The sequence below is a fragment of the Sminthopsis crassicaudata genome, chromosome 1 (genome assembly GCF_048593235.1).
Source record: "Sminthopsis crassicaudata isolate SCR6 chromosome 1, ASM4859323v1, whole genome shotgun sequence".
NCBI classification, from domain to species: Eukaryota; Metazoa; Chordata; class Mammalia; order Dasyuromorphia; family Dasyuridae; genus Sminthopsis; species Sminthopsis crassicaudata.
In genome coordinates, this window is record NC_133617.1 from 744,170,689 (window position 1) to 744,191,668 (window position 20,980).

Sequence of the window (20,980 nt, forward strand, 5' to 3'; positions counted from 1 at the left end):
CAACACCTGAGAAAAGTTATAGACTCAATGTTAAGAATAAAACATGAAGTTTATGAACTCAAGCAATGTGGGAATTTGGTTTTTTTTAAGGTTATATGTGTTTGTTTCACAATTTTCTGATGAGGGAAGCAGGAGGTAGAAGAGAGACAATTTTTTTTGTTCATTGGAAAAAAAATTTAATAAAGTCTAAAAAGAAAAATCTATGTGAAAAGTGATGAAGATCTTAACTAAGATGATAGCTACATGAGTAGATAAGGTCAGATATGGAAGATATTGAGGTTGTGAAGATAGAAACATTAATATTTGGCAATTGATAGGATGTACTAGGTAAGAGAAGGTGATGAGTTGAGGATAATATCAAAGTTGAAAGCCTTGGGAACTAGAAGAAAGGTGGAACTTTCAACAGAAACATGGAAATTTGGAAGAGAGGAAGATTTTGGGGGGAAAATATTGTTTGGTTTTGAACATGTTGAGTTTTAGATGTCTCTTGGACATCCAATTTGAAAAATCTAGTGGGTATGAGATTACAGCTCAGAGGGGAGACTAGAGGTATATATAAAAAACTGGGGGTCCTCTGCATAGAGATGATAACTAAACCCATGGGAGCTGATGAGATTACAGTGAGAGAGAAAAGTAGACAGACAAAGATAGAGAAATAGAGACATAACGAGAAAAAAGAGAGAATGGAGTTGGGAGAGAGAGATAGAGATAGAGACAAAAACAGGGAGAGACAGGGACAAAGACAGAAGCAGAAAAAGGCAAAATAGAAAAAAGGGAAGAGGAAAAAATCTTAAGGAACACCATAACTTAGGAGACTCACAAACAAACTTCCAGAAGGCTCATGTAAACCCAAACTTAAGAAAGCTTAATAAAGTTTGCCTTTACCTTTGGGTAAACACCTCTCAGGTCCTTTTTGAGAAATCATTTCAGGAATGAACAAAATGAGATCCTTCAGATCAATGGTGCTGCAATCAGATAGAAAGCTGGTGACTTCACAATTCTAGAAAGAAGAAGCACAAAAAAGGGAGGGGGCAACCATTAACTAATGTCCTTATTCCAACTGCAACTAATTAGAAAGCCAGTTGGCCCCAGTGGTCGGATATGAGGTAACACAAGTACTCAGTTTCCTAGAAAGCTTTCTGAGGGCCTGGAGGTATCAAATAAGAACCAAATAGTCTAGTTTTTGCCCAGGGCTGAGAACAGCCCTAATTTCCAGGAAAAAATCATTAGCTTTTCTCCTCTGGGAATAAAAGATATACGTTTTTTAAAAGTATAAGTCTGCCATCTTGTTGCCCTCCCACCACCATGTACTACATATTCTTAAAAAACATGATAAGAGATAGTGTGATGAATATATGCATATATTGGGTTTAACATATATTGGATTACTTGCCATCTAGGGGAGGAGGTGGGGGGAAGGAGGGAAGGAGGGGAAATTTTGGAACACAAAATGTGAATGTTAAAATGTCAATGTTAAAAAATTATCCATGCATATGTTTTGAAAATAAAAAAAACTTTAATAAATAATAATAATTATGTTGGTTGGCAGTTGTTTTTCATGCTCAGATGGGATCAGAATGATATCACTATGTTGGAGTCAAGTTATAGTGTGTCTGAAGGTGACTGATCAGACCGACACAAGTTCAGAATACTCTGCCAAAGGTTAGACTCAAATAGTCTATGTGGACAACGAAGATGTCTCTAAAGTTATACATTTATGTTTCTTTTGAGCTACTGTAATTCTACTTTGCTCATAGAGCACAGAACTTTTTCTGATGGAGGCACGCCATGCTGGAGGGTCCTTTGTCAGGGTCTTAAATAGATTCTAGAGTTCTTCAGAGAGACCTTGAGAGTGTCCTTGTATCATTTCTTTTGATTTCCATGTATGCACTTGCCTTGTGTGAGTTCTCCCCAAAATGGGCTTTTAGTAAACATAAGTTGGTGTTCTAACAACCAGGTCAGTCCATTGAAGTTGTGCTTTCTGCAATAGTTTGAACTTGACAGTTCAGCTTGGGAAAGAATCTCAGTATCCAGTACCTTATCTTGCCGGATAGTCTTCAGAATCTTTCTGACAATTAAAATGGAAGTGATTCACTTTCCTGTCATGGTACCAATGTAGTGTCTCAGTTTCACAGATATACAAGAAGAAGGTCAGCACAATGGCTCTCAGTTCGGTGAGCAGTGTAATACCTCTTCTCTCCCACCCTTTCCTTCAGAGGCTCCCAAACACCAAGCTTGTTCTGGCAATGTGTATGTCAACCTCATCATCGATGTGTATATCCCTGGAAAGTGGACTGCCAAGGTAAAGGAACTAATCCACAGCATTCAAAAGGTCTCCATTTGCTAGGATGCTGTGCTGGCTGGGGGAGAACTTCTATTTTCTTGGTGTTGTCAGGCCAAAATTAATACATTGCATTTCCGCCTCAGAGATTGCATTGAGTGCCAACAGGAAAATCACATACCAATTCTTCCTCCACTTCAGTCTTGGCTTGGAGCCTTTTCAATAAGAATATCTGTAATAACTGCCTTACGAGATCAGGAAGTTAGTCAATAAACATTTATTAAGTGCCTGCTAAATACCAGGGATACAAAAAGAGGCAAAAGAGAGTGTCCCTGATCTTGAGGAACTCCCAATTAAATGGGAGAGACTACAGCAAACAATTATGTTGTTTAGCCTATCTGATTCTTTAAGGCCCATAACCATCCTTTCTCCACAGACAACCAGAAGTCAAATGATTTGCCACAACTAAGAAATGTCTGAGGCTGGATTTGAACTCAGATCTTCCTTATTCCAAGCCCAGTGCTTTATTCACTGAGCCACCAGCTTCCTCCAAATAACTGAACAAACAAGCTACATACAGGATAGAAAAAGCCAAAGAAGAAAGGCAGTAGAATTAAGAAGCATTGGGAAAGGGTTCCTAAGGAAGATAGGATTTTAGCTGGGAGAAAGGAAGCCAGGATAGCCAGGATATGGAGATAGAAAGAGATAACATTCCAGATGTGAAGGACAACCAGTGAACACGCCCAGAAACTAGAGGTCAAGTCTTGTTCAATGAATGCAAGGTCAATGTCATTGGATGTCAAGTGTCTTGTTCAGTGAAAACAAGGTCATTGTCACTAGATCGTAGAATATATAGTGGATTGTAAGGTATAAAAAACTGAAAAGGTAAGAGAGGGTCAAGAAATTTGAATGCTAGAGAATTATACATTTGATTCTAGAGGTGAGAAGAATATATTAAATGGGATTGACTAGATGACTGATGGGTTACATGATCAGCTCTTCTATTTAGGAAGATTTATTTGGCAACTGAATGGAGTATTGACTGCTGTGGGGAGATTTTTGAGGTAGGCAAACCAACTGTCAGACTGTGGCCATAGTCCAGACATTAGCTGAAGAAATTTGTCAAGGAGGTAGTAATAGCGGAGAAGAAATGGCAGAGTATACAAGCTATTTTACGAAGGTAAAATGACAGGACTTGGCAAGAGTGATTATAAGGAATGAGAGAGAATGGAAGTCTGGGAGGATGACAATGCTGGTTTTATTTGATATATTAAAAATAATTTTTAAAAGAGGAAATTTGGGAGTGAGGTATATTTTGGATGGAAAGATAATAAATTCCATTAAGTATTTATGGGACATCCAGTTGAGAAGTCCAACAGGCAGCTGGAGATGTGAATCTGGAAGTTGAGAGAGATTAGGATTAGATAAGCAGAACTGGAACTGAATCCATAGGTGCTAATGGGATCATCAAGGGTTTTTTAAGACCTAAAGGAGATAAAGAAGGAAAAAGCATTTTGGCAAGTCTTACAGTATGATTGAAAGTCCTTTATTATTGTCATATGCTGTGCAAAGGAAAACCCCACCTTTTTGTCTTGAATGAAGGGCCCAGATCACTATAAACTATACAAGCTTTGATACTATGCCTCCTTTTCTCCCCATTCTCCTCATCTTCAGTAGGATTTTAGAGGGAGAAGTACCATTCCCATAAACTTAAAGATTATTAGGACTGCAAGGAACCTTAGAGATGAGTGAATCCATCCCCTCATTAGACAGATAAAGAAACTGAAGCCTTGAGAAAGTGACTGAATTACCAAAAGTCACATAACTAAAATAGTAAACAGCAGGATTTGAACTCGGATGTTCAAAATCCAAACTCAATACTCTTCATTGTCATGCTATCCTTAAACAGCAGAGCTTCCCCTGCCTCTCGAAAACACAGAAAGCAGCTATACTGGTAGCCTAAGCAAAGAAAGGCCAGCCACCAAAGTCTGGCTACTTTAGTCATAAAAGACAGTCACATTTGGATTTTTGGAAAGGCCTTCTTCTTCCTGTTGGCCCTGCTGGCCTGTATTATCCCTAAAGTGTTCCCATTGTGGCTTCTCAGGAGAAACTGAGGAAAGTTAGTATGCGGGAGCTGTCCACAGACTTTACCTTTGGTTTGCTCATCTGATATAATTACCTCTTTCTTTTCAGTGCCATCTTCAGAAAACACGTCGACCTCTCTGCTCATGGCTCCCGGGCTCATACACTCCTTTTCCTCCTGCCGTAAAAATCCCCAAACAAGTTGATTTTATTTTCTGGATATCTTATTTGCCATGAAACAAATTAAGACACAATGTGGAATAGAAAAGAGAAGAACAGATGAAGGAGAATGAGAACTCATTCAAAAATCAGAAAACTTAGGCTTAAATCCAGGATCTGTTACTGTGATCTGCTAACGTCTCTGTGTATGTGCACACATAGGTATTATAAGTATGCATATGTGCATGTATGTCTGTGTGCATTTGTGTGCATGTCTCTATGTGTACTGTGTGCATGTGCGTGTGCATGTGTGCATGTGTGCATGGGGGTATGTGAACCTGAGCAAGTGACTTCCCCTTCATTAGTGTCAGTTTCCTCATCTGTAAAATTAGAGGCTTAGACTGGACTAGCTCTAAAATCCCTTCCAGGTATAAATCTATGATCAGTGTGATCCTATTAAATAGGTTTGTTCTGTCCAAAATTGGATTGTATAACTTCAATAGCTTTCTGTCTATAATCTAAATCAATAACAGAAAAAAACTCAAAAACTGGACTTCTAGGTGATTTGACCAACAAGAGGGAAGACTGGACATTTCCTCTGTTCCTCATGACCTCTTGAACCATTCTATAGTAGAAATTATGCAACTCCATCTGTCTCCATGGTCTAAAACTCAGAATCCAAAAAAACCAGTGGTTAAGAAATCAGTGAACTAATGCCTATTCTGAGCTCACTCAGCACTCCTCCCCATGGCCAATTGCACCATGGGCAACAAGACTGTACAAAGGACCTGACACATGAGCTTGTAATAAAAGCAAACCTGTTCACCCTTCCCTCTTTCTAGTTCATGGAGATCTTGGCCCCAATATCTAAGTTGCCTTTATTTACCTTGAATATCAATGCCCTGCTCACCACTTTTCTTGTCTCTGCTTCCCTTTCCCCTCTATAGGAACCTGCAGATCTCCAAAGACCATACTCCCTTCCCTCAGGAAAGTAATTTACAGAGCTTTAAAACTGACCAGAGATCTGAACTGTCTTGATCAGTGAATGAATGTAAGCTCTTGAAGCCCTGTCTTTTCTAGACTGCCCATCCCTAGTTCCTTCAAGGTCCTTCTCTCACCTGGACGCCTTCTTCTGGATGCTCTCTAGCTTATCAGAGTCTTTACACCCACAATTGCATTCACATTTCCAACGAACATCTGACAGGGCAGAGTATACTGAGGCCATCCTCTTTCTAGCTTGGAAGTCAAGCTTTTCTAAATTTGGACCAAACTCACATTGGCTTTTGTGGTTAATACACCACACTGCTAATTCATATTTAGCTTATTGGTCTTTTTTCGTGCAAATTGCTAACCATATCTTCCTTATCTTATACGTGTGAAGGTGATTTTTCGAACTTACGTGTAGAAATTTACATTTATCCATGCTAAATTTTATCCTATTAGATTCAGCCCAAGGTTTAGTACTGCTAAGACCTTTCAGGATCTTGACTTTGTCATCTTATGTATTGGTATTCCTTCCATCTTTGTGTCATGTGCAAATTTGACTACCATGTTCTCTGTGCTTTTATTCAAATCACTGATTTTTTAAAAATACTATTAAAAAGATTAGAGACAAGTGCAAATAATCTCCAAGACAGTCCCCCGGAGGCTTCCTGCCAAGGTGATATTGTACCATTAGTGTCCACTCTTTGCATGTAGAAATCCAAACAGTTCTGGATTTGTTTACTACATTGTAGTAGATATTTGACTGTCAGAAAAACAACCATTGTATGTTACATTGTACTCAATATAAGCCAGAGCAGAATTCTTCTTGTTCTTTATCCTGGTTGAAATTTTCAGTCTTGTTTTTGTTTGATTACTTATGGGTATTTATAACTCCTCCCTGAACTCCTTTGTTAAATCCTTTATAATCAGTTCTCACTTTTTAATAACTTGAGCTCCCTCTACTTTCTTTCCCTGGTCTCAAAACTCTGTAAGCAGAAACACTTCCCTCTAGATCACTAATAATAGAAGCTTAAATTTAAAACATTGAAGTTTATTGATACCTTCTATTTTGACATCATAATCATTTCAGCTTTTTCCCATCCCTCCAAATGGAATCTTCCTTTGGGGAAGATGGGAATAATTAAGCAAAAATATTCATTATTATAATTGCATCTGAAAATGTGCATAATAATCTATCCATTCTCCACTTCTCACCACACCTGTCCCCTCTCCCACCATATCCTGGAAATTGGCAAAGATGACAACAAAATGGTAGCACTCAGTGTTAAAGAGGCTGTGGGAAAACAGATACCTTAATGTCCCTTTAACGGAGCTAAATCATTTTGGACATCAATTTGGAATTATGCAAGAAAAGTGACTAAGCTAGTCAAATACTTGTTAGCCAATGATCCCACCATTTCATATTCCAAAACAAGGAACAAAGGTCCAATAGTTACCAGAATGTTTATAGCAGCCATCTTTTGTTGTTGTTGAGGCAATTGGAGTTAAGTGACTTGCCCAGGGTCACACAGCTAGGAAATGTTAAGTGTTTGAGACCAGATTTGAACTCAGGTCCTCCTGACTTCAGAACTGTGCTCTATCCACTGCACCACCTAGCTGCCCCTACAGCAACCATCTTTGTGGTAGCAAAAACTGAAAATAAGATAGGTATTCATTAACAGGGAGGGAAAGCTAAAAGGGATATGATATAAGAATATAATAGAATATTGTTATTTACTGAGAAACTATTAATATGAGAAGTCTAGAATGACATATTAACTAACAGCAAAATAATCAAAATTTAAATATATATATACATATATATATACATATACATACATACATATATATATATATATATATGTATATATATATACACACACACACACACACACACACACACACACACACACACACACAAAGACTAAAGCAATGAGAATGGAAATATCACTAAGAGGAAATCAAGCCCTGAATAACTGTCAAATCAATGAAGATTTTATAGAACAGGAAATGAGATATAACTGTCTTCTCATGTGGAGGAAGAGAAGAGTGTGACAGAGGAGTGGAGAATGGGTGCTAAAATAGATTATTGTGTACATTTTCAGATGCAATTATAATGGGAGATGTTTTTGTTTAATTATTCCCATCTTCCACAAAGGAAGATTCAGTCTGGAGGGGTGATTATAATATGAAGATAAAAGGTATCAATAAAAAAAAATTCTCCAGAAGTAAAGATGATGGTCCTACAGTAGACAAGGAGGAATAAGTAGTAGCATAACACCAAAAAAAACCACACTAACCATAACCCTAACCCTAACTAAAAGAGTTTGTTTTTTTTTTTTTTTTAATAGAAAAGGATCCAATGCAAAAGGGATTCTTTGGAAGTTAAATCAGACCATCACTACCAGATTAGCTCATCTCTATGCTCAATCACAGAAATGTATGCTGTACACACACAAATGTTAGGTCAACAAGAAATTTTAATTAAAAACTCTGAGGATATAATTGGAGCCTGGATCTGTGAGTTGTTCTAGCACAAATCAGGGCCTGCTACAGGATTTAATGCCATGCAATATAAAGAATGAGAAGATTTGTCCACTATCATACATAAAATTTGTATCCAAAGAGGAAAATCTCTAATAAATCTTTAGAAATATGATCCCCACATTTGTTGAAGCTTTAGCATAGTTTCTTTCACATAATGAACATTTATTTAATGAAAGTATTTTTGATATTTTGAATAAGGAGCTTTTAGGGTCAAATATTTTGTATTATTTTCTTTCAGACTGTCAATGACCATGGTCACATCCATCCAAGAAGGGGAGGGTAAGGAGGGAGAAATGGAGAGAAAGAGAGACGGAATGAGGGAGGGAGAGAAGAAGGGGATGGAAGTAGGGAGAGACCTTATCATTTGTCACATGTCCCAAAATCCCTTTTCAGATTTCCTAATCTTGTATATTTGTTAGCATTAGCAGAATTTCAGATTTCACAGGTATCTTGTATATTGATAACTGGGTCATGAGCTCCTTGAAAGAAAAGGATCATGTAACATATTCCCCCCCCCATAAGGTCTAGCACAGAGCTGGACACATGATTAAGAACTGATCCTTTTACTTAGGATATCAGATCACTGGGCTGACCAACCACAATTCCAAAGTACTGGTGATAATCAGTGCTATCTAATTCATGACAGGGAAATGATGGACCCAAAATGTAGAATTTGTGAGTATGAATAATGCAGATTTTGTTATGAGAATTTTGTTCTTTTTTCTTTTAAATTGGCAGAGTGGGAGGGAAAGAAAAATGCTTATTAACCAAAGATGAAAATTAGAGTAAATTGTCCAAAGCCACAAAAAAAAAGACAACTTTTTAGGGTCACTACACCAAACTCAAGCTTTCCTACCTGTTTGAAAAACTCTGTTTCCATGACATCCTGGAACTCATCTTCATTTAGAGAATGAATATCATCATCATCTTCTTCAGCAAGTGGGGCTTTATTAAATGAAAGGTGCCTGATATTTGAATTCTGGTGTATAAAGTCCAGACCTGTGTATTCAAGAGAACTCTTTTTGTCCTTAGGGTAAAGTTGTTCATGGTTTGCTTGCTCTCGTTTTATTCCCGACTCCATTGGAATAGCATCTTCATTCTGAACCTTCTGTTTTTTTGACACGTCCTTTGGCTTTCTAAACATTTGCTTCCTGAAAGGACTGCTACAAAAATGCCAAATGGCATGTTTCACAAAATGAAAAGCCCGATGGAACCGATCAAAAGCAAGCTGCAGCTTGGTCTTTCTCACCTCTCCACATCCATTCCCTTCTCTTTCCTCACTGCTGAAGGAGTTGAGCAGCAGGGCAATGAAAAGATTGAGTACCTGAGGAACAAGGAGAGAAAAAGCCTACTGGTTGGGGCTCCATATGAGAGGAGGAACAACGGCAAAGGACTTTCCAGGGCGCTCTTCCCCAAGGGTCACAAAAGCCGCAAACAGATGGTCCTTTATCCCTTCATGTGGCCTTTTTTCTTTTCTCTAAAAAATCCCCATTTATACTATATGAGGAAAATAAGCAGGATCAAAATAAAAATTGGCAAATTAGGTCAATTTGTCTAATGCCATATCAAAGATGTGAGAAAACAAAGCCCTAGAGAAGTTATTTATACAGTAAATGATAGAGGGGAACCTCCAAGCCAAGCCTGCAGCTCTTGATGCAATGTTTTTGCCACTGTTCCATGAAATAATATTTCTGATGTCACATCCAAAGAAAAGCAGGAAGTATCATCAATTTCATCCCTGGCCAAGATATTGGTCTGCCATTCTGTAGTCACTGTAATTACTGTATGCTGCTGTTTATTAAACAGATATAATAACCCTTTCATCATCCATTCTCTACTGCCTTGGTCTGGATAAATTTACTGAAAAATTCTATCAAATTTTAAATATTATCAATACGATTGTGCAAATTATTCTCAACTCCTTTTTTCTAACTCCTTTCGTAAAAACATCATTCTAATATTCAAAGAATAAAAAATAAAACAAAGAAAAGAGAAGGAAAATTATGAAACTAAAATCTATAAAAGGAGAACTATAGAACAGCATCATTATTGAACAGTAATTCTAATTATAAAAATGCTTGTGAGAACAGTAAAAATTGAGAAATAACTTAAAGGCATAAAAATTAGCAAACTATTCTTCAAAGAGATCAAAAAGGAAGGTCCCTATGAACAAAAATATTCAAATGGCATGTCATGGCAAAGAATTGGGCTCTAAGAAGATGCTGGTCATAAGGGAATAGCTATTCAAATTATGTCATAATCATTGATTTAATATAATTGTGCCATTATAAATGATTAAATTGACAGCTCAACCAGTATCGTGTCTATAAACTGACACAGAATGAAATAGTCACTGGATCAAAAAAAAAATTAGAAAAAAAAAAACTTTGAAATATTGAGGAATTGGACCAATGCAATGAGAGATCATAATCCCAGAAGACCAAAGATGATTCACACTTCTCACCTACTTATAGAGAAGCGATAAATTCAGGGTACAAAATAAGAAACACATTTTTGAACATAACCGATGTGAGAATCATTTCACTTGACTATGAATATCTGTTCAGAGTTTTCTTTTTTCAGTAGAGGAAAAAGGAGGTGAGATAGAAAATGCTCATAAATTGAAAAAAGTAATGAAAATTAATGTATGAAAATGTAGACAGAGAGGAGACAAAACTCTTCCATTTGCTGATTATATGACTGTTTACCAGGAAACTTACAGAATTAGCAAAGAATCTTGGACAATAATTTCAACAAAGTAGCAGCAAACAAAATAAGCCCATAAAACCCTACCTTTCTATATAGCAGTCATGAATTGCAGGTGGAAATAATAAAAAAAAGGAATTTTTATTCAAAATAACCACAAAATGCTTTAAAATCTTATGAAATTGATCTATCAAACTACATTCATCATCAATATGGACCCATTAAAATGCTGCTTAAATAAAGAACTTAAATTACTTAGAGAGATATTTAATGCTTATGGTTAGGCTGTGCTAATAAATAAAAATAATATTGCTTAAATTAATTTATAGATTCAATGTTATACCAATTTATCTAATTAACAAGGGAAGATTATTCCTTGTTCAATCATTTTCAGTCATTTCCAACTCTTTCTGACCCTATTTGGGGTTTTCTTGGCAAAGATACTAGAGTAGTTTACTTCTCCAGCTCATTTTACAAATTTACAAATGAGAAAACGGAGATAAATAAATAAGGAGAACTGACTTGTCTAAGATCACCCGGGTTAAATTTCAACTTAGGACGATGAGTTTTCCTGACTCTAGGCCTCCTGATTCCACTGTGTTATATATTCACCTGTATATTTTATATCACTAGACAAAATAATAATACAATTCATTTGGAGTTACAAAAGATCTAGAAACTCAAAGTAAATAATTTTCAAAGAGAGAAAAATTTGTCTCAGAGCTCAAATTATACTATAAAGCAGTAACCACCTAAACTTAACTACTTTAACTGTATTAAAACACATCTAGATCAATCAATGAGCCGAGGTGAATAAGGATGAATTAGAAAACATTAACCCCATAAAAACAAACACAAGAACACATTCTTAAGTAAGAACTCTTTATCTCATTAGAAATGCTGAAGAAACTGTTATACATTTTGGCAGAAATTAGATTTAGAACAATATTTAGAACATATGATACGATATATCATGACAACCTTAAACTGGATCAATGACCTGAATATATAGGATTTATAATAAATCAAAAACAAGAGAAGGCATTTGGGTACTTTATGCAGTTATCTCTAGTTGCTTCTTTTTTTGTTTTGGTTTAATTCTTTTTGATGGTCAGTTCTTAATCTTAACAAGAGCTAGAGATGATCACAAAAGATCAAGAAGGTCATTTCAATTGCATGCAATTAAAAATCTTATATAAAGCAAAGTTTTAAAAATCAAATTAACCAATGGCTTATCTATCTTATTGGTTTTTTTTCATAAAACCAGCTTCTAGGTTTATTAATTAACTCAATGGTTTATTTTTTTGTGTGTTTGTTTGTTGTGTTTTTTTAACTTTCTATCTTATGAATCTTACCTATATTATCCTTACTTTATCTTACCTTAGATTTCAAGATGTTAGAATTTAGAGAAAAATTTTGGTAGGCTGTCTCATTATTGTCATTCTTTTTAATGAAATTGTTCATGTTTCAATGATTTAGTCTTTGATTCACTTATTCTTTAGGATCAGATTATTTAGTTTCCAATTAATTTTGATCTTTTCCCACTGTTCTTTTTAATGTAATTTTATTGCATTATGATATTGAAAAGAACGAAATTAATATTTCTGCCTTCTTATATTTGATTTTGAGGTTTTATGATATTTTTTGTGTGTGGGTCCTATGTGCTGCTGAGAAAAAAGGTATATATCTTTCTGTTCCCATTCAATTTTCTCCAAAGGTCTATCATGTCTTAAAAAATGCTTTATTATTTAAAAGATAATGATTTTTGAAAACGAAAAATTTCTAAACCAACAATTTTTATATAATTCACTCTACTCTACTGAGAGAAACAACTTTGATAAGCAGCAGCATGATACAGTATCAGTTATACCTAGTTCTGGATTCCCATATCTATTAGTTGTATAGACATAGTCAATTCCTTTAGCTTCCCAAAGCCTCAGTTTCCTCATCTGTAGTACTTGCCTTGTGGGTATCCATAAGGATAAAAGATGTTTTGCAAACTATAATCTCCCAGTACATTTCATTTATCACTTTTCCAATATTAAAACATGACTGAAAAACAAATTCATTTGTAAAATTAATCTAATTTGTAGTGTTTAGATTCCATTGGGAAGTCAACATTGGAGATGAAATTAATCCCAACTTCTATACTTATTCTACAAACTCGATATTCCAAAAACCCATGAGTATGAGTTACCCATGGCTCCCTTGATAGTAAGCAGAAAAACGGAGCAAACTTACCACCAAGTTTCCTATCACCAAAATCAGCAAGTAGACGAGAATGCACAGCACCTTAGGGAAGTCACACATACACTCCCACATGTTTTCGATCCATTCGCCACACAGGATGCGGAACACAACCAGAAAAGAATGGAAGAAGTCCCTCATGTGCCAGCGCTGTGGGTTTGGCCGCATGAAGCTAAGACATGAAAAAGTTTGATTTTCAGGATTCCCAAAAAGCTGCATGCCAACAACCGAGAAGATGAAAACGACGATGGTCAAGACCAGAGTGAGGTTACCCAGGGCGCCGACTGAGTGGCCAATAATCTTAATAAGAGTATTCAGTGTTGGCCAGGATTTGGCTAACTTGAAAACTCTCAGCTGAAAATGGAATAGGAAAGCAAAAAAAAAAAAAAAAAAAAAAAAAGACAAATATAGAACAATAAATTATGCTTTGTATCATCGTAGCTGCAATTCATTGAGATACGTGGCATAAAATGTGTCTAAAGCCATATCCCTCCAAATTGCAAACCAATTTTGCTGGCTACATTTGGTAAGTAGATGACAGGCAGCATGGGGTGGTGTAGGGTGTGGGGGGGACTTAGAGTCAGAAAGACCTGAGTTTGAATCCCCCCTCCATCACTAACTAGCTGTGTTCCCTGAGTAAATTATTTAATTTCTCTAAGTCCCAGATTCCTCATGTTTAAAATATGTAATATATGTAAACTATGTAAAAATAAGGGTAATAATAAAATTATACACACACATACACACACACACACACACACACACACACACACACACACACACACATATATATATATATATATATATCTCCCTGCCTCACAGGGCTGATAAAGGGTTAAAGGAGATAATGGATGCAGAGGTAATAAGTGAGTAAATAAGTTTCCTAAGTGCCAGGCACAGTATTAAGAGCTAAGGATACAAAGATGGTCCAAAACTTTGAGCTTCCTAGAGCAGGAAATAATACCTAAATAAAGCTAAAATACCTAAATATAATACCTAAAATACATAAATAATACTTAAAAAACTGGAAACATATACAGAATAGATGAGGCAATCCCAGAGAGTAAATCAGAGGTAGCCCCAGGAAGCTAGATCACAGCTTCCTGTCTTGAGCTAGGTCTTGAAAAAAAAATCAGGGAAACTCAGAGGGAAAAGTAAAGGAGAAGAGAATGTCAAATTGAGGGAACAGTTGGGGCAAAGGCATGGAGGTGAGAAATGAAACATTATTTCAATGATAGGCAAGTAGGCCATTGTTGTTGAATTATGGAGTGGGTGGAGGGAATCTATAATATGGGGAAATAGGTTGGAATTGATTATTACTTTTTGTTTTTTCTGAGACAATTGGGGTTAAGTGACTTGCCCAGGGCCACACAGCTAGGAAATGTTAAATGTCTGAGGCCAGATTTGAACTCAGGTCCTCTATCCACTGCACCACCTAGCTGCTCCTGGATTATTATTTTTGTTTAAAAAAAAATGAATGAGAATATATTAGTAGCCTAAGTTCCCACTTTACCATTTATAAAAAATATTTATGGAAATAAATCTATTCATGCATAAAGGACATAGAATCAAAGACCTATTATGAAAAGATATTCAGTACCATTTGGTGTAGCTACATAATTTTATAGATGGAGGTCCAGAGAGATGAATAATAATAGTTAATGTTTATGCTCAAAGTGCTTGAAGATTTACAGAGCTCCTAACAAATATTATCTCCTTTGATCCTCATAATAATACTATGAAATAGTGCTATTACTATAGATGAGGAAACTGAGGCAAACAGGTTAAATATTGCACCCATGGTTAGTAAATATTTGAGTTGAAATGTTGCTCCATGCGACACTTTTCCCACTCTGCAACCTAGCTTCACCTTGACAAATTAAGTGGCTTGCCAATGGCTTACTATGGCATTAAGTGGCAAAGGCAGGATTCAAACCCGGGTCCTCTGACTCCAGAGCCAGTGCTTGTTCCACTGGACCATGACCAGGGCATGGAAGAACAAAAAGGAGATGTTGCAGAGCAGACCATATCTTTATAATCATACAAGTCATTGGCCCCAAAGATAAGTGGAAGAGCCCTTCCCTTATTTCCTGATGAAATTGGGCTGATTGTTATATCAAATCCCAGAGGGATTGCAGGGCCCACCCTTTTTGGTGGAAAAATAAGATTTTGCCATAGAATAGACTGTGGAGAGAGCAAGAGAGGAAAACTTGAATAACACTACAATTTTGAGCCTATGTGACAGAGAAAATAGTGGTTCAGGAAGTTTAGAAAAGGGAATAGTTTGAGAGGAAGAGATGAGTTCTATTTTGGATGCATTGAGTCAGGAGTATCCATTAGACATCCAGTTTGAAATATCCACTAATGGGGTAGCTAAGTGGTGCAGTGGATAGAGCAGTATCCCTGAAGTCAGGAGGACCTGAGTTCAAATTTGACCTCAGGCACTTAACATTTCCTGGCTGTGTGACCCTGGGCAAGTCACTTAATCCCAATTGCCTCAGCCAAAAAAAATTAGAAAATTTTAAAAATATTTTTAAATGAAATGCCCAATAGGTCTTTGGTGATGAGGAACTGGATCTATAGTATAGTGGGCGGGGTGATGAACTTGGGGATCAGGAATATCTGGGATCAAATCCTTCCAAAGTGTAACACTTTGTAATGAGAGGGAAAGTCCATTTGAGGAGATGGGAGACTGATTCCAATATTCCCGGAAGAGAATTCTGAGTAGGGACAAAAAGCCAGAGAGATTACTATTTGGAGAGAATCCCTCAAGATTGAACCCACTCCATCTGTCCAAGGAGGGGGGTCTAATGACTCCATTGATACATGGGTCACACTGATTTAGAAATAGTTTTCATTTCAGACAACAGATTGATATCATACCACGAAACCAAATGGTCCCTTACCAGTCTTAAAGAACGCAATATTGACACATTTGAATTAACAGCAAGTGAAACGATTATTTCCACAAGACTCAGAACTGCGATGATAGTATCAAAAATGTTCCAGGGTCGAAGAAAATAATAATATGGATCCAGGGCAATGATTTTGAAGAACATTTCTGCTACAAAAATTCCAGTAAAAACCTACAGAGAGAAGAAGAAAAGGCGTGAGTGAGGGTAGCTTCTATTTTGAGGGTGATAGAATGACCTGGAGAAATTGGAATCAGTAAACAGTTCAACAAAACTAACACTGAAGTCGATGTAATACTCTGTCTTTGGACGTCAAGAGAAGTTCCCAATCTCTCCTAGCTCCATGTCATCTATAAATCTGACAAACAATTCTGTGCTGTCATTCCAGACAAGAATCAAATCCTACTCTAGATCCTTACTAGCTGTGTGACTTAAAGCAATCACTTAGCATCTCTGTGACTCAGTTTCTCCGTGAGAATAATAGCACCCACATCACAGAATTATGATGAAGATCAAATGAGATAGAAATGGTTGCTATTTGCAGTTTTTCTTGTTTTATTTTTCTGGTTATACATGTGTACTAACTTTTAAATACATATTTATTAATCATGTCGGGAGAGAAAAATCATAACAAAAAGGAAAAACCACAAGAGAGAAAAAAAGAAAAAAGTAACTAGAGCATGTGCTGATTTGCATTCTGTCTCCATAGTTTTCTTTCTGGATGCAGATGGGGTTTTCTTTCCAAAGTTAATTGGAATTGCCTTGGATCACTGAAGCACTGAGAAAAACCAAGTCTTTCATAGTTGATCATCACATGATCTTGCTAATGTATTCCTGGTTCTGCTTGTTTCACTCAGCACTAGTTCATGTAAATCTTTCCAAACCTTTCTAAAAATTAGCTTATTCATCATTTTCTACCACAATAATATTCCATTATCTTCACGTAGCGCAACTTGTTCAGCCATTCCCCAACTGATGGGCATCCAGTCCTTTTCTACTTTTTTGTTACCACAAAAAGAGCTGCTACATTTTTGTGCATGTGGGTCCCTTTCCCTCCTTTAAGATTTCTTTGGGATATAAGCTGGATTAAAGGGGATTCACAGTTTGTTAGTCATTTGGACAAAGCAATTTGCTCTCCATAATGGTTGGATCAGTTTACAACTCCACCAACAATGTATCAGTGTCCCAGTTTTCCCATATCCCCTCCAACATTTATCATTAACTTTTCCTGTCATCTTAGCCAAGTTGCAAGGTGTGAAGTGGTGTCTCAGAGTTGTTTTAATTTGCATTTCTCTAATCAATGGTGATTTAGAGCATTTTTTCATATGGCTATAGATGGCTTTAATTTTATCATCTGAAAACTGTTCGTATCCTATGAGCTTACTGTTTTAATTATTGTTGGTATTAATATTACTATCTTTATTACTATCAATGGAAAGAATGATAAAATCATGAGACATCACTTAACATTTCCTAGCTGTGTGACTGTGGGCAAGTCACTTAACCTCAATTGCCTCAGCAAAAAAAGAAAGAAAAAGAAAAAAAATTAAAATTTTTTTTAAAAAATTAAATCATGGGATGTGAGACTATTGAAGTATATTGGGCAAATAAAACTCAGCCTGTTCTTATCAGTTATAGCTTAGTAAAAATGAACAGAGCTCATCTTGGGGCACCCTTTGTGACTTCTTAGCCTTCCAGTAGTAAATCTCCTTTTGCTGTAATATTCACAATATCTTTCACTATTTTTTTTGAGGCCCTGACATCTGACTCTTCCCAGTGCTTGCAACCCTGGCTGTAGCTGTCTCCTTTTTGTGGTTTACCTATAAAAGGGACACCATTCTAGGTTCCAGATGATACCTCCCAGGATTTTTAAGGCAATGAAGACTAATGGGATGACCAGAGGACCCCGCATTTGATTTCCCCTCTGCCATGTAGGTGAAGAAAATCAAAATTACATTATATTGTCTAATTTAATTGATCCTACTCCTCATTTTGTCAAATCCTTTTTCTCAATTTGTGGTCTCCCTGGCTTTGCTGAGGGGGCCAGTGATTCACTTTATTAACAGCTCTGTGCATCACTGTTAATAATCTGTTAATTTGTCTGAAAAGAAAACACGCCTCAGTTTCCCTCAGTTTGGTTTTACTTGCTATATAGCCTTGAACACATTTCTGATCCTCAGTTTCCTCACTGATAAAGTGAAGCTCACAAACCTTGTGTCACCAAAGTGCTCTGTAAACTTCAGAGTGCCAGATAAACAGAAGCCACCAAAAGACCCCGTCCACACTCACGTAATTTCCTGCAGTGAGCATTCTCTCAAAGTCACAATTCTCTTCTTCATAGTGCTCCATTGCCATGAATATAGTGTTGACAATGATGCAGATGGTGATGACCAGGTCAGCAAAGGGATCCATGATAACAAGTTCCACGATCTTTTTAATGCGAAGCCACAGGGGACAACACTCCCAAATGCAATATTTGGAGAAAAAGTTATTCTGGAAGGGAAGGCATTTCTGCTGTGACTTTTCATACTCTAAAAAAAGGAGGGAAAAAATATACATATGTATGTAATTTAAATAACTGATAACAGAACCAAGCAGAAAGTCAAGCTGGGGCACTTTTGGAACATGGTTCCATACTTTTGAGGCAATCTAAGAAATGGGAGGAAGAGAGGGACCCGGGACAAGTCAAGACCATGTAGAGTCTCCACCATTGCTTGCTATGGAAGGGGACAAAAGCACATGCACAAACCACTCACCCTGCATAGTGATGGTGACGATGCTGACAGCGCTCAGGGCTCGTTGTCTCTGAAAGGTGTCATTGTGGTCGTCCCAATAATCCACAGACAGGTTCTGTGACAGGCGCTTGGTTTGGTTCAATAACTGCTGCTGTGGGGCAATGTCACAAATTATGAGTTTGCTGAAAATAGAGGTCACGTCCGATCAAAATCGCCCAGCTGAGCTACGAGAGTCTCCTGAGAGACTCAGCAAGTCCCGTAGTCAACCACACTGTCAGGCAAACGGGCCTGTGACAGTTTTGCCTTCAGACATTTAGTACGTTAGGTGAGGGGCTGGGTTTAGACAGATTGGTGCACATATATTTATTTCATTAGAGGGAGAGGAAGAGGGGATGATGAAGAAAGGAGACAAGAGAGATAAGAGATGTCTAAGCCCAATAATCTATCTATCTATCTATCTATCTATCTACCTATCTACCTATTTACACGCACATAGACACATACATATATATAAAATATGTACATACACATATATTTAAAAATCATATATAATAAACACATTTGTACAAATACATGGACATCTATATAATGTATATGTGTGTGTATTTGTATGTGAAGATATGTAGATATAGATATGGTACCTAGATAGCTCAGTGGTTAGAGTACCAGGCCTGGAGTCAGGAAGATCTGAGTTCAAATCCAGCCTCAGATAATTACTAACTGTGTGTCACTGGCCATTTACTTAATTTCTTTAATTTATTGGAGAAGGAAATGGCAAATCGCTCCAGTATCTTTGCCAGGAAACCCCTTGACAGTTTGGTACATGGAATCACAAAGAGTTGGACACGATAGAATGACTAAACAACAACAATATATATGCATGTGCATGTATATGTGCACACATATGTATAAGTATGTATATATACATTCATCTCTCTTTAATAGCTTAAAGTATTTGGGACATTTTCTATGTTCTCCAGAACACTCAGCCTTACAGAATGACTGATTCCCCCTGAAGAGCCAAATGATTGCCATTTTACTGTCCTTATAATCTGTCCAGGAGGAAGTTCTCCTTTTGTGATTCACTTATAGAAGTATATGATATATAATATTATACGTATAATATAAATATTAATATTTATGTAGCATTTTAAATGCTGGCAACACACTTGATATTCTTTCTCTTAATTGATTCTAATTATTATTCTTCTGCCTCCTGGCTTCCTTGAAGGCCTTCAAGATGCCACTTCAATCTCACCTTCTATCTAAGATCCTCCTCTGTCCTCCTTACCCAGCTCTGCCCTCTTAGTGCCTTGCCTCTACTTTTAGATTCCATTTACAACGTATAATTCTGTCATATAAATCATCATTTATATGTTTCCCTCCCATTATGGGAGTTCCTTGAGGACAGGTACCATGATTTTGCTTTCTCTGTATCCCCAGTGTTTAATACAGTGACTAACAAATAGGGCTTAATAATTGCTTTTGATACTGACTGAATTTCTCCTCTCCCAACTCGGACAAAATTCTTTGTGACCACTTTCCCCTCTCCCTCAATGAAAAATCCTCTGATTACCTAGGGTTTTTTCCTAGAGATCATAGCTGGTTCAGTGTCTCCAGTTTTGTGCATCGTAGCCTTACCTTTCTTTGGACACTTTCATCAGGATCAGAGAATGGAGCTTGATCTTCTCCAGAATTTCCCACAAGGAAGGATTTCCTTCTCTTGTTACCAAACAAGTTTCTCTTTTGGCAAGAAACAGATGATGTTTCAAGGGAATTAAGTGAACTCCTATCAATTCCCATAGCAACTAAAGTCTAAAAACAAAACAAAAAAATCCATTGATCAGTCAAGACCTACTACTTTTATTAACACCATCAATCCAGCTGTCACCCAGTTATTTCACCTCCCTCTGAATTCAATAAAGAGCATGGACCTACCTGCGCCATTCCTTTCACTCATTGGGTACCTGTCATACCTGTCCAATTATGATTTATCTTCTTTTCTCATAATCAAATGAGTCCATGAGTTCAGTGAATAATATGTTCTCTTTAATTATGCCAATCGCAATTCAAACATATTCATTAAGGGGATGAATTAATTTCCATATGTTTTTATGTAAAATGTATTTCCTTGTGGTATGTAAAGGTGACTGCATGTTCATAGGCTGAGTGAAAATAAAGCTCTTGAAATTCCTCCAAAACCATGAAAAGTTTCGAGGACTGATCCTATAAAAGTTGATATGCTAACCTTGATCCATCCTTGATCGGAGAGGAGGGAGTCATTCCTAGAGGGCTAACCAACATGTGAGGAACTTTTTTAGGCTACA

General features: G+C 36.8%; 1 protein-coding gene across 1 annotated transcript in view; it reads right to left on the bottom strand.

The window, feature by feature from the left end:
* The window catches only part of SCN11A (sodium voltage-gated channel alpha subunit 11), a 93,531-nt gene that overhangs the window by 40,688 nt on the left and 31,863 nt on the right, over positions 1 to 20,980 (bottom strand). The window contains exons 11-18 of the mRNA XM_074289230.1: positions 20,295 to 20,468; positions 18,675 to 18,804; positions 18,208 to 18,449; positions 15,913 to 16,092; positions 13,001 to 13,360; positions 8,910 to 9,377; positions 4,461 to 4,541; positions 886 to 1,000 (exon numbers count right to left, since the gene is read on the bottom strand). Of these exons, the coding sequence (XP_074145331.1) occupies positions 886 to 1,000; positions 4,461 to 4,541; positions 8,910 to 9,377; positions 13,001 to 13,360; positions 15,913 to 16,092; positions 18,208 to 18,449; positions 18,675 to 18,804; positions 20,295 to 20,468 (1,750 nt within the window). The remainder of the gene's footprint in view (positions 1 to 885; positions 1,001 to 4,460; positions 4,542 to 8,909; positions 9,378 to 13,000; positions 13,361 to 15,912; positions 16,093 to 18,207; positions 18,450 to 18,674; positions 18,805 to 20,294; positions 20,469 to 20,980) is intronic.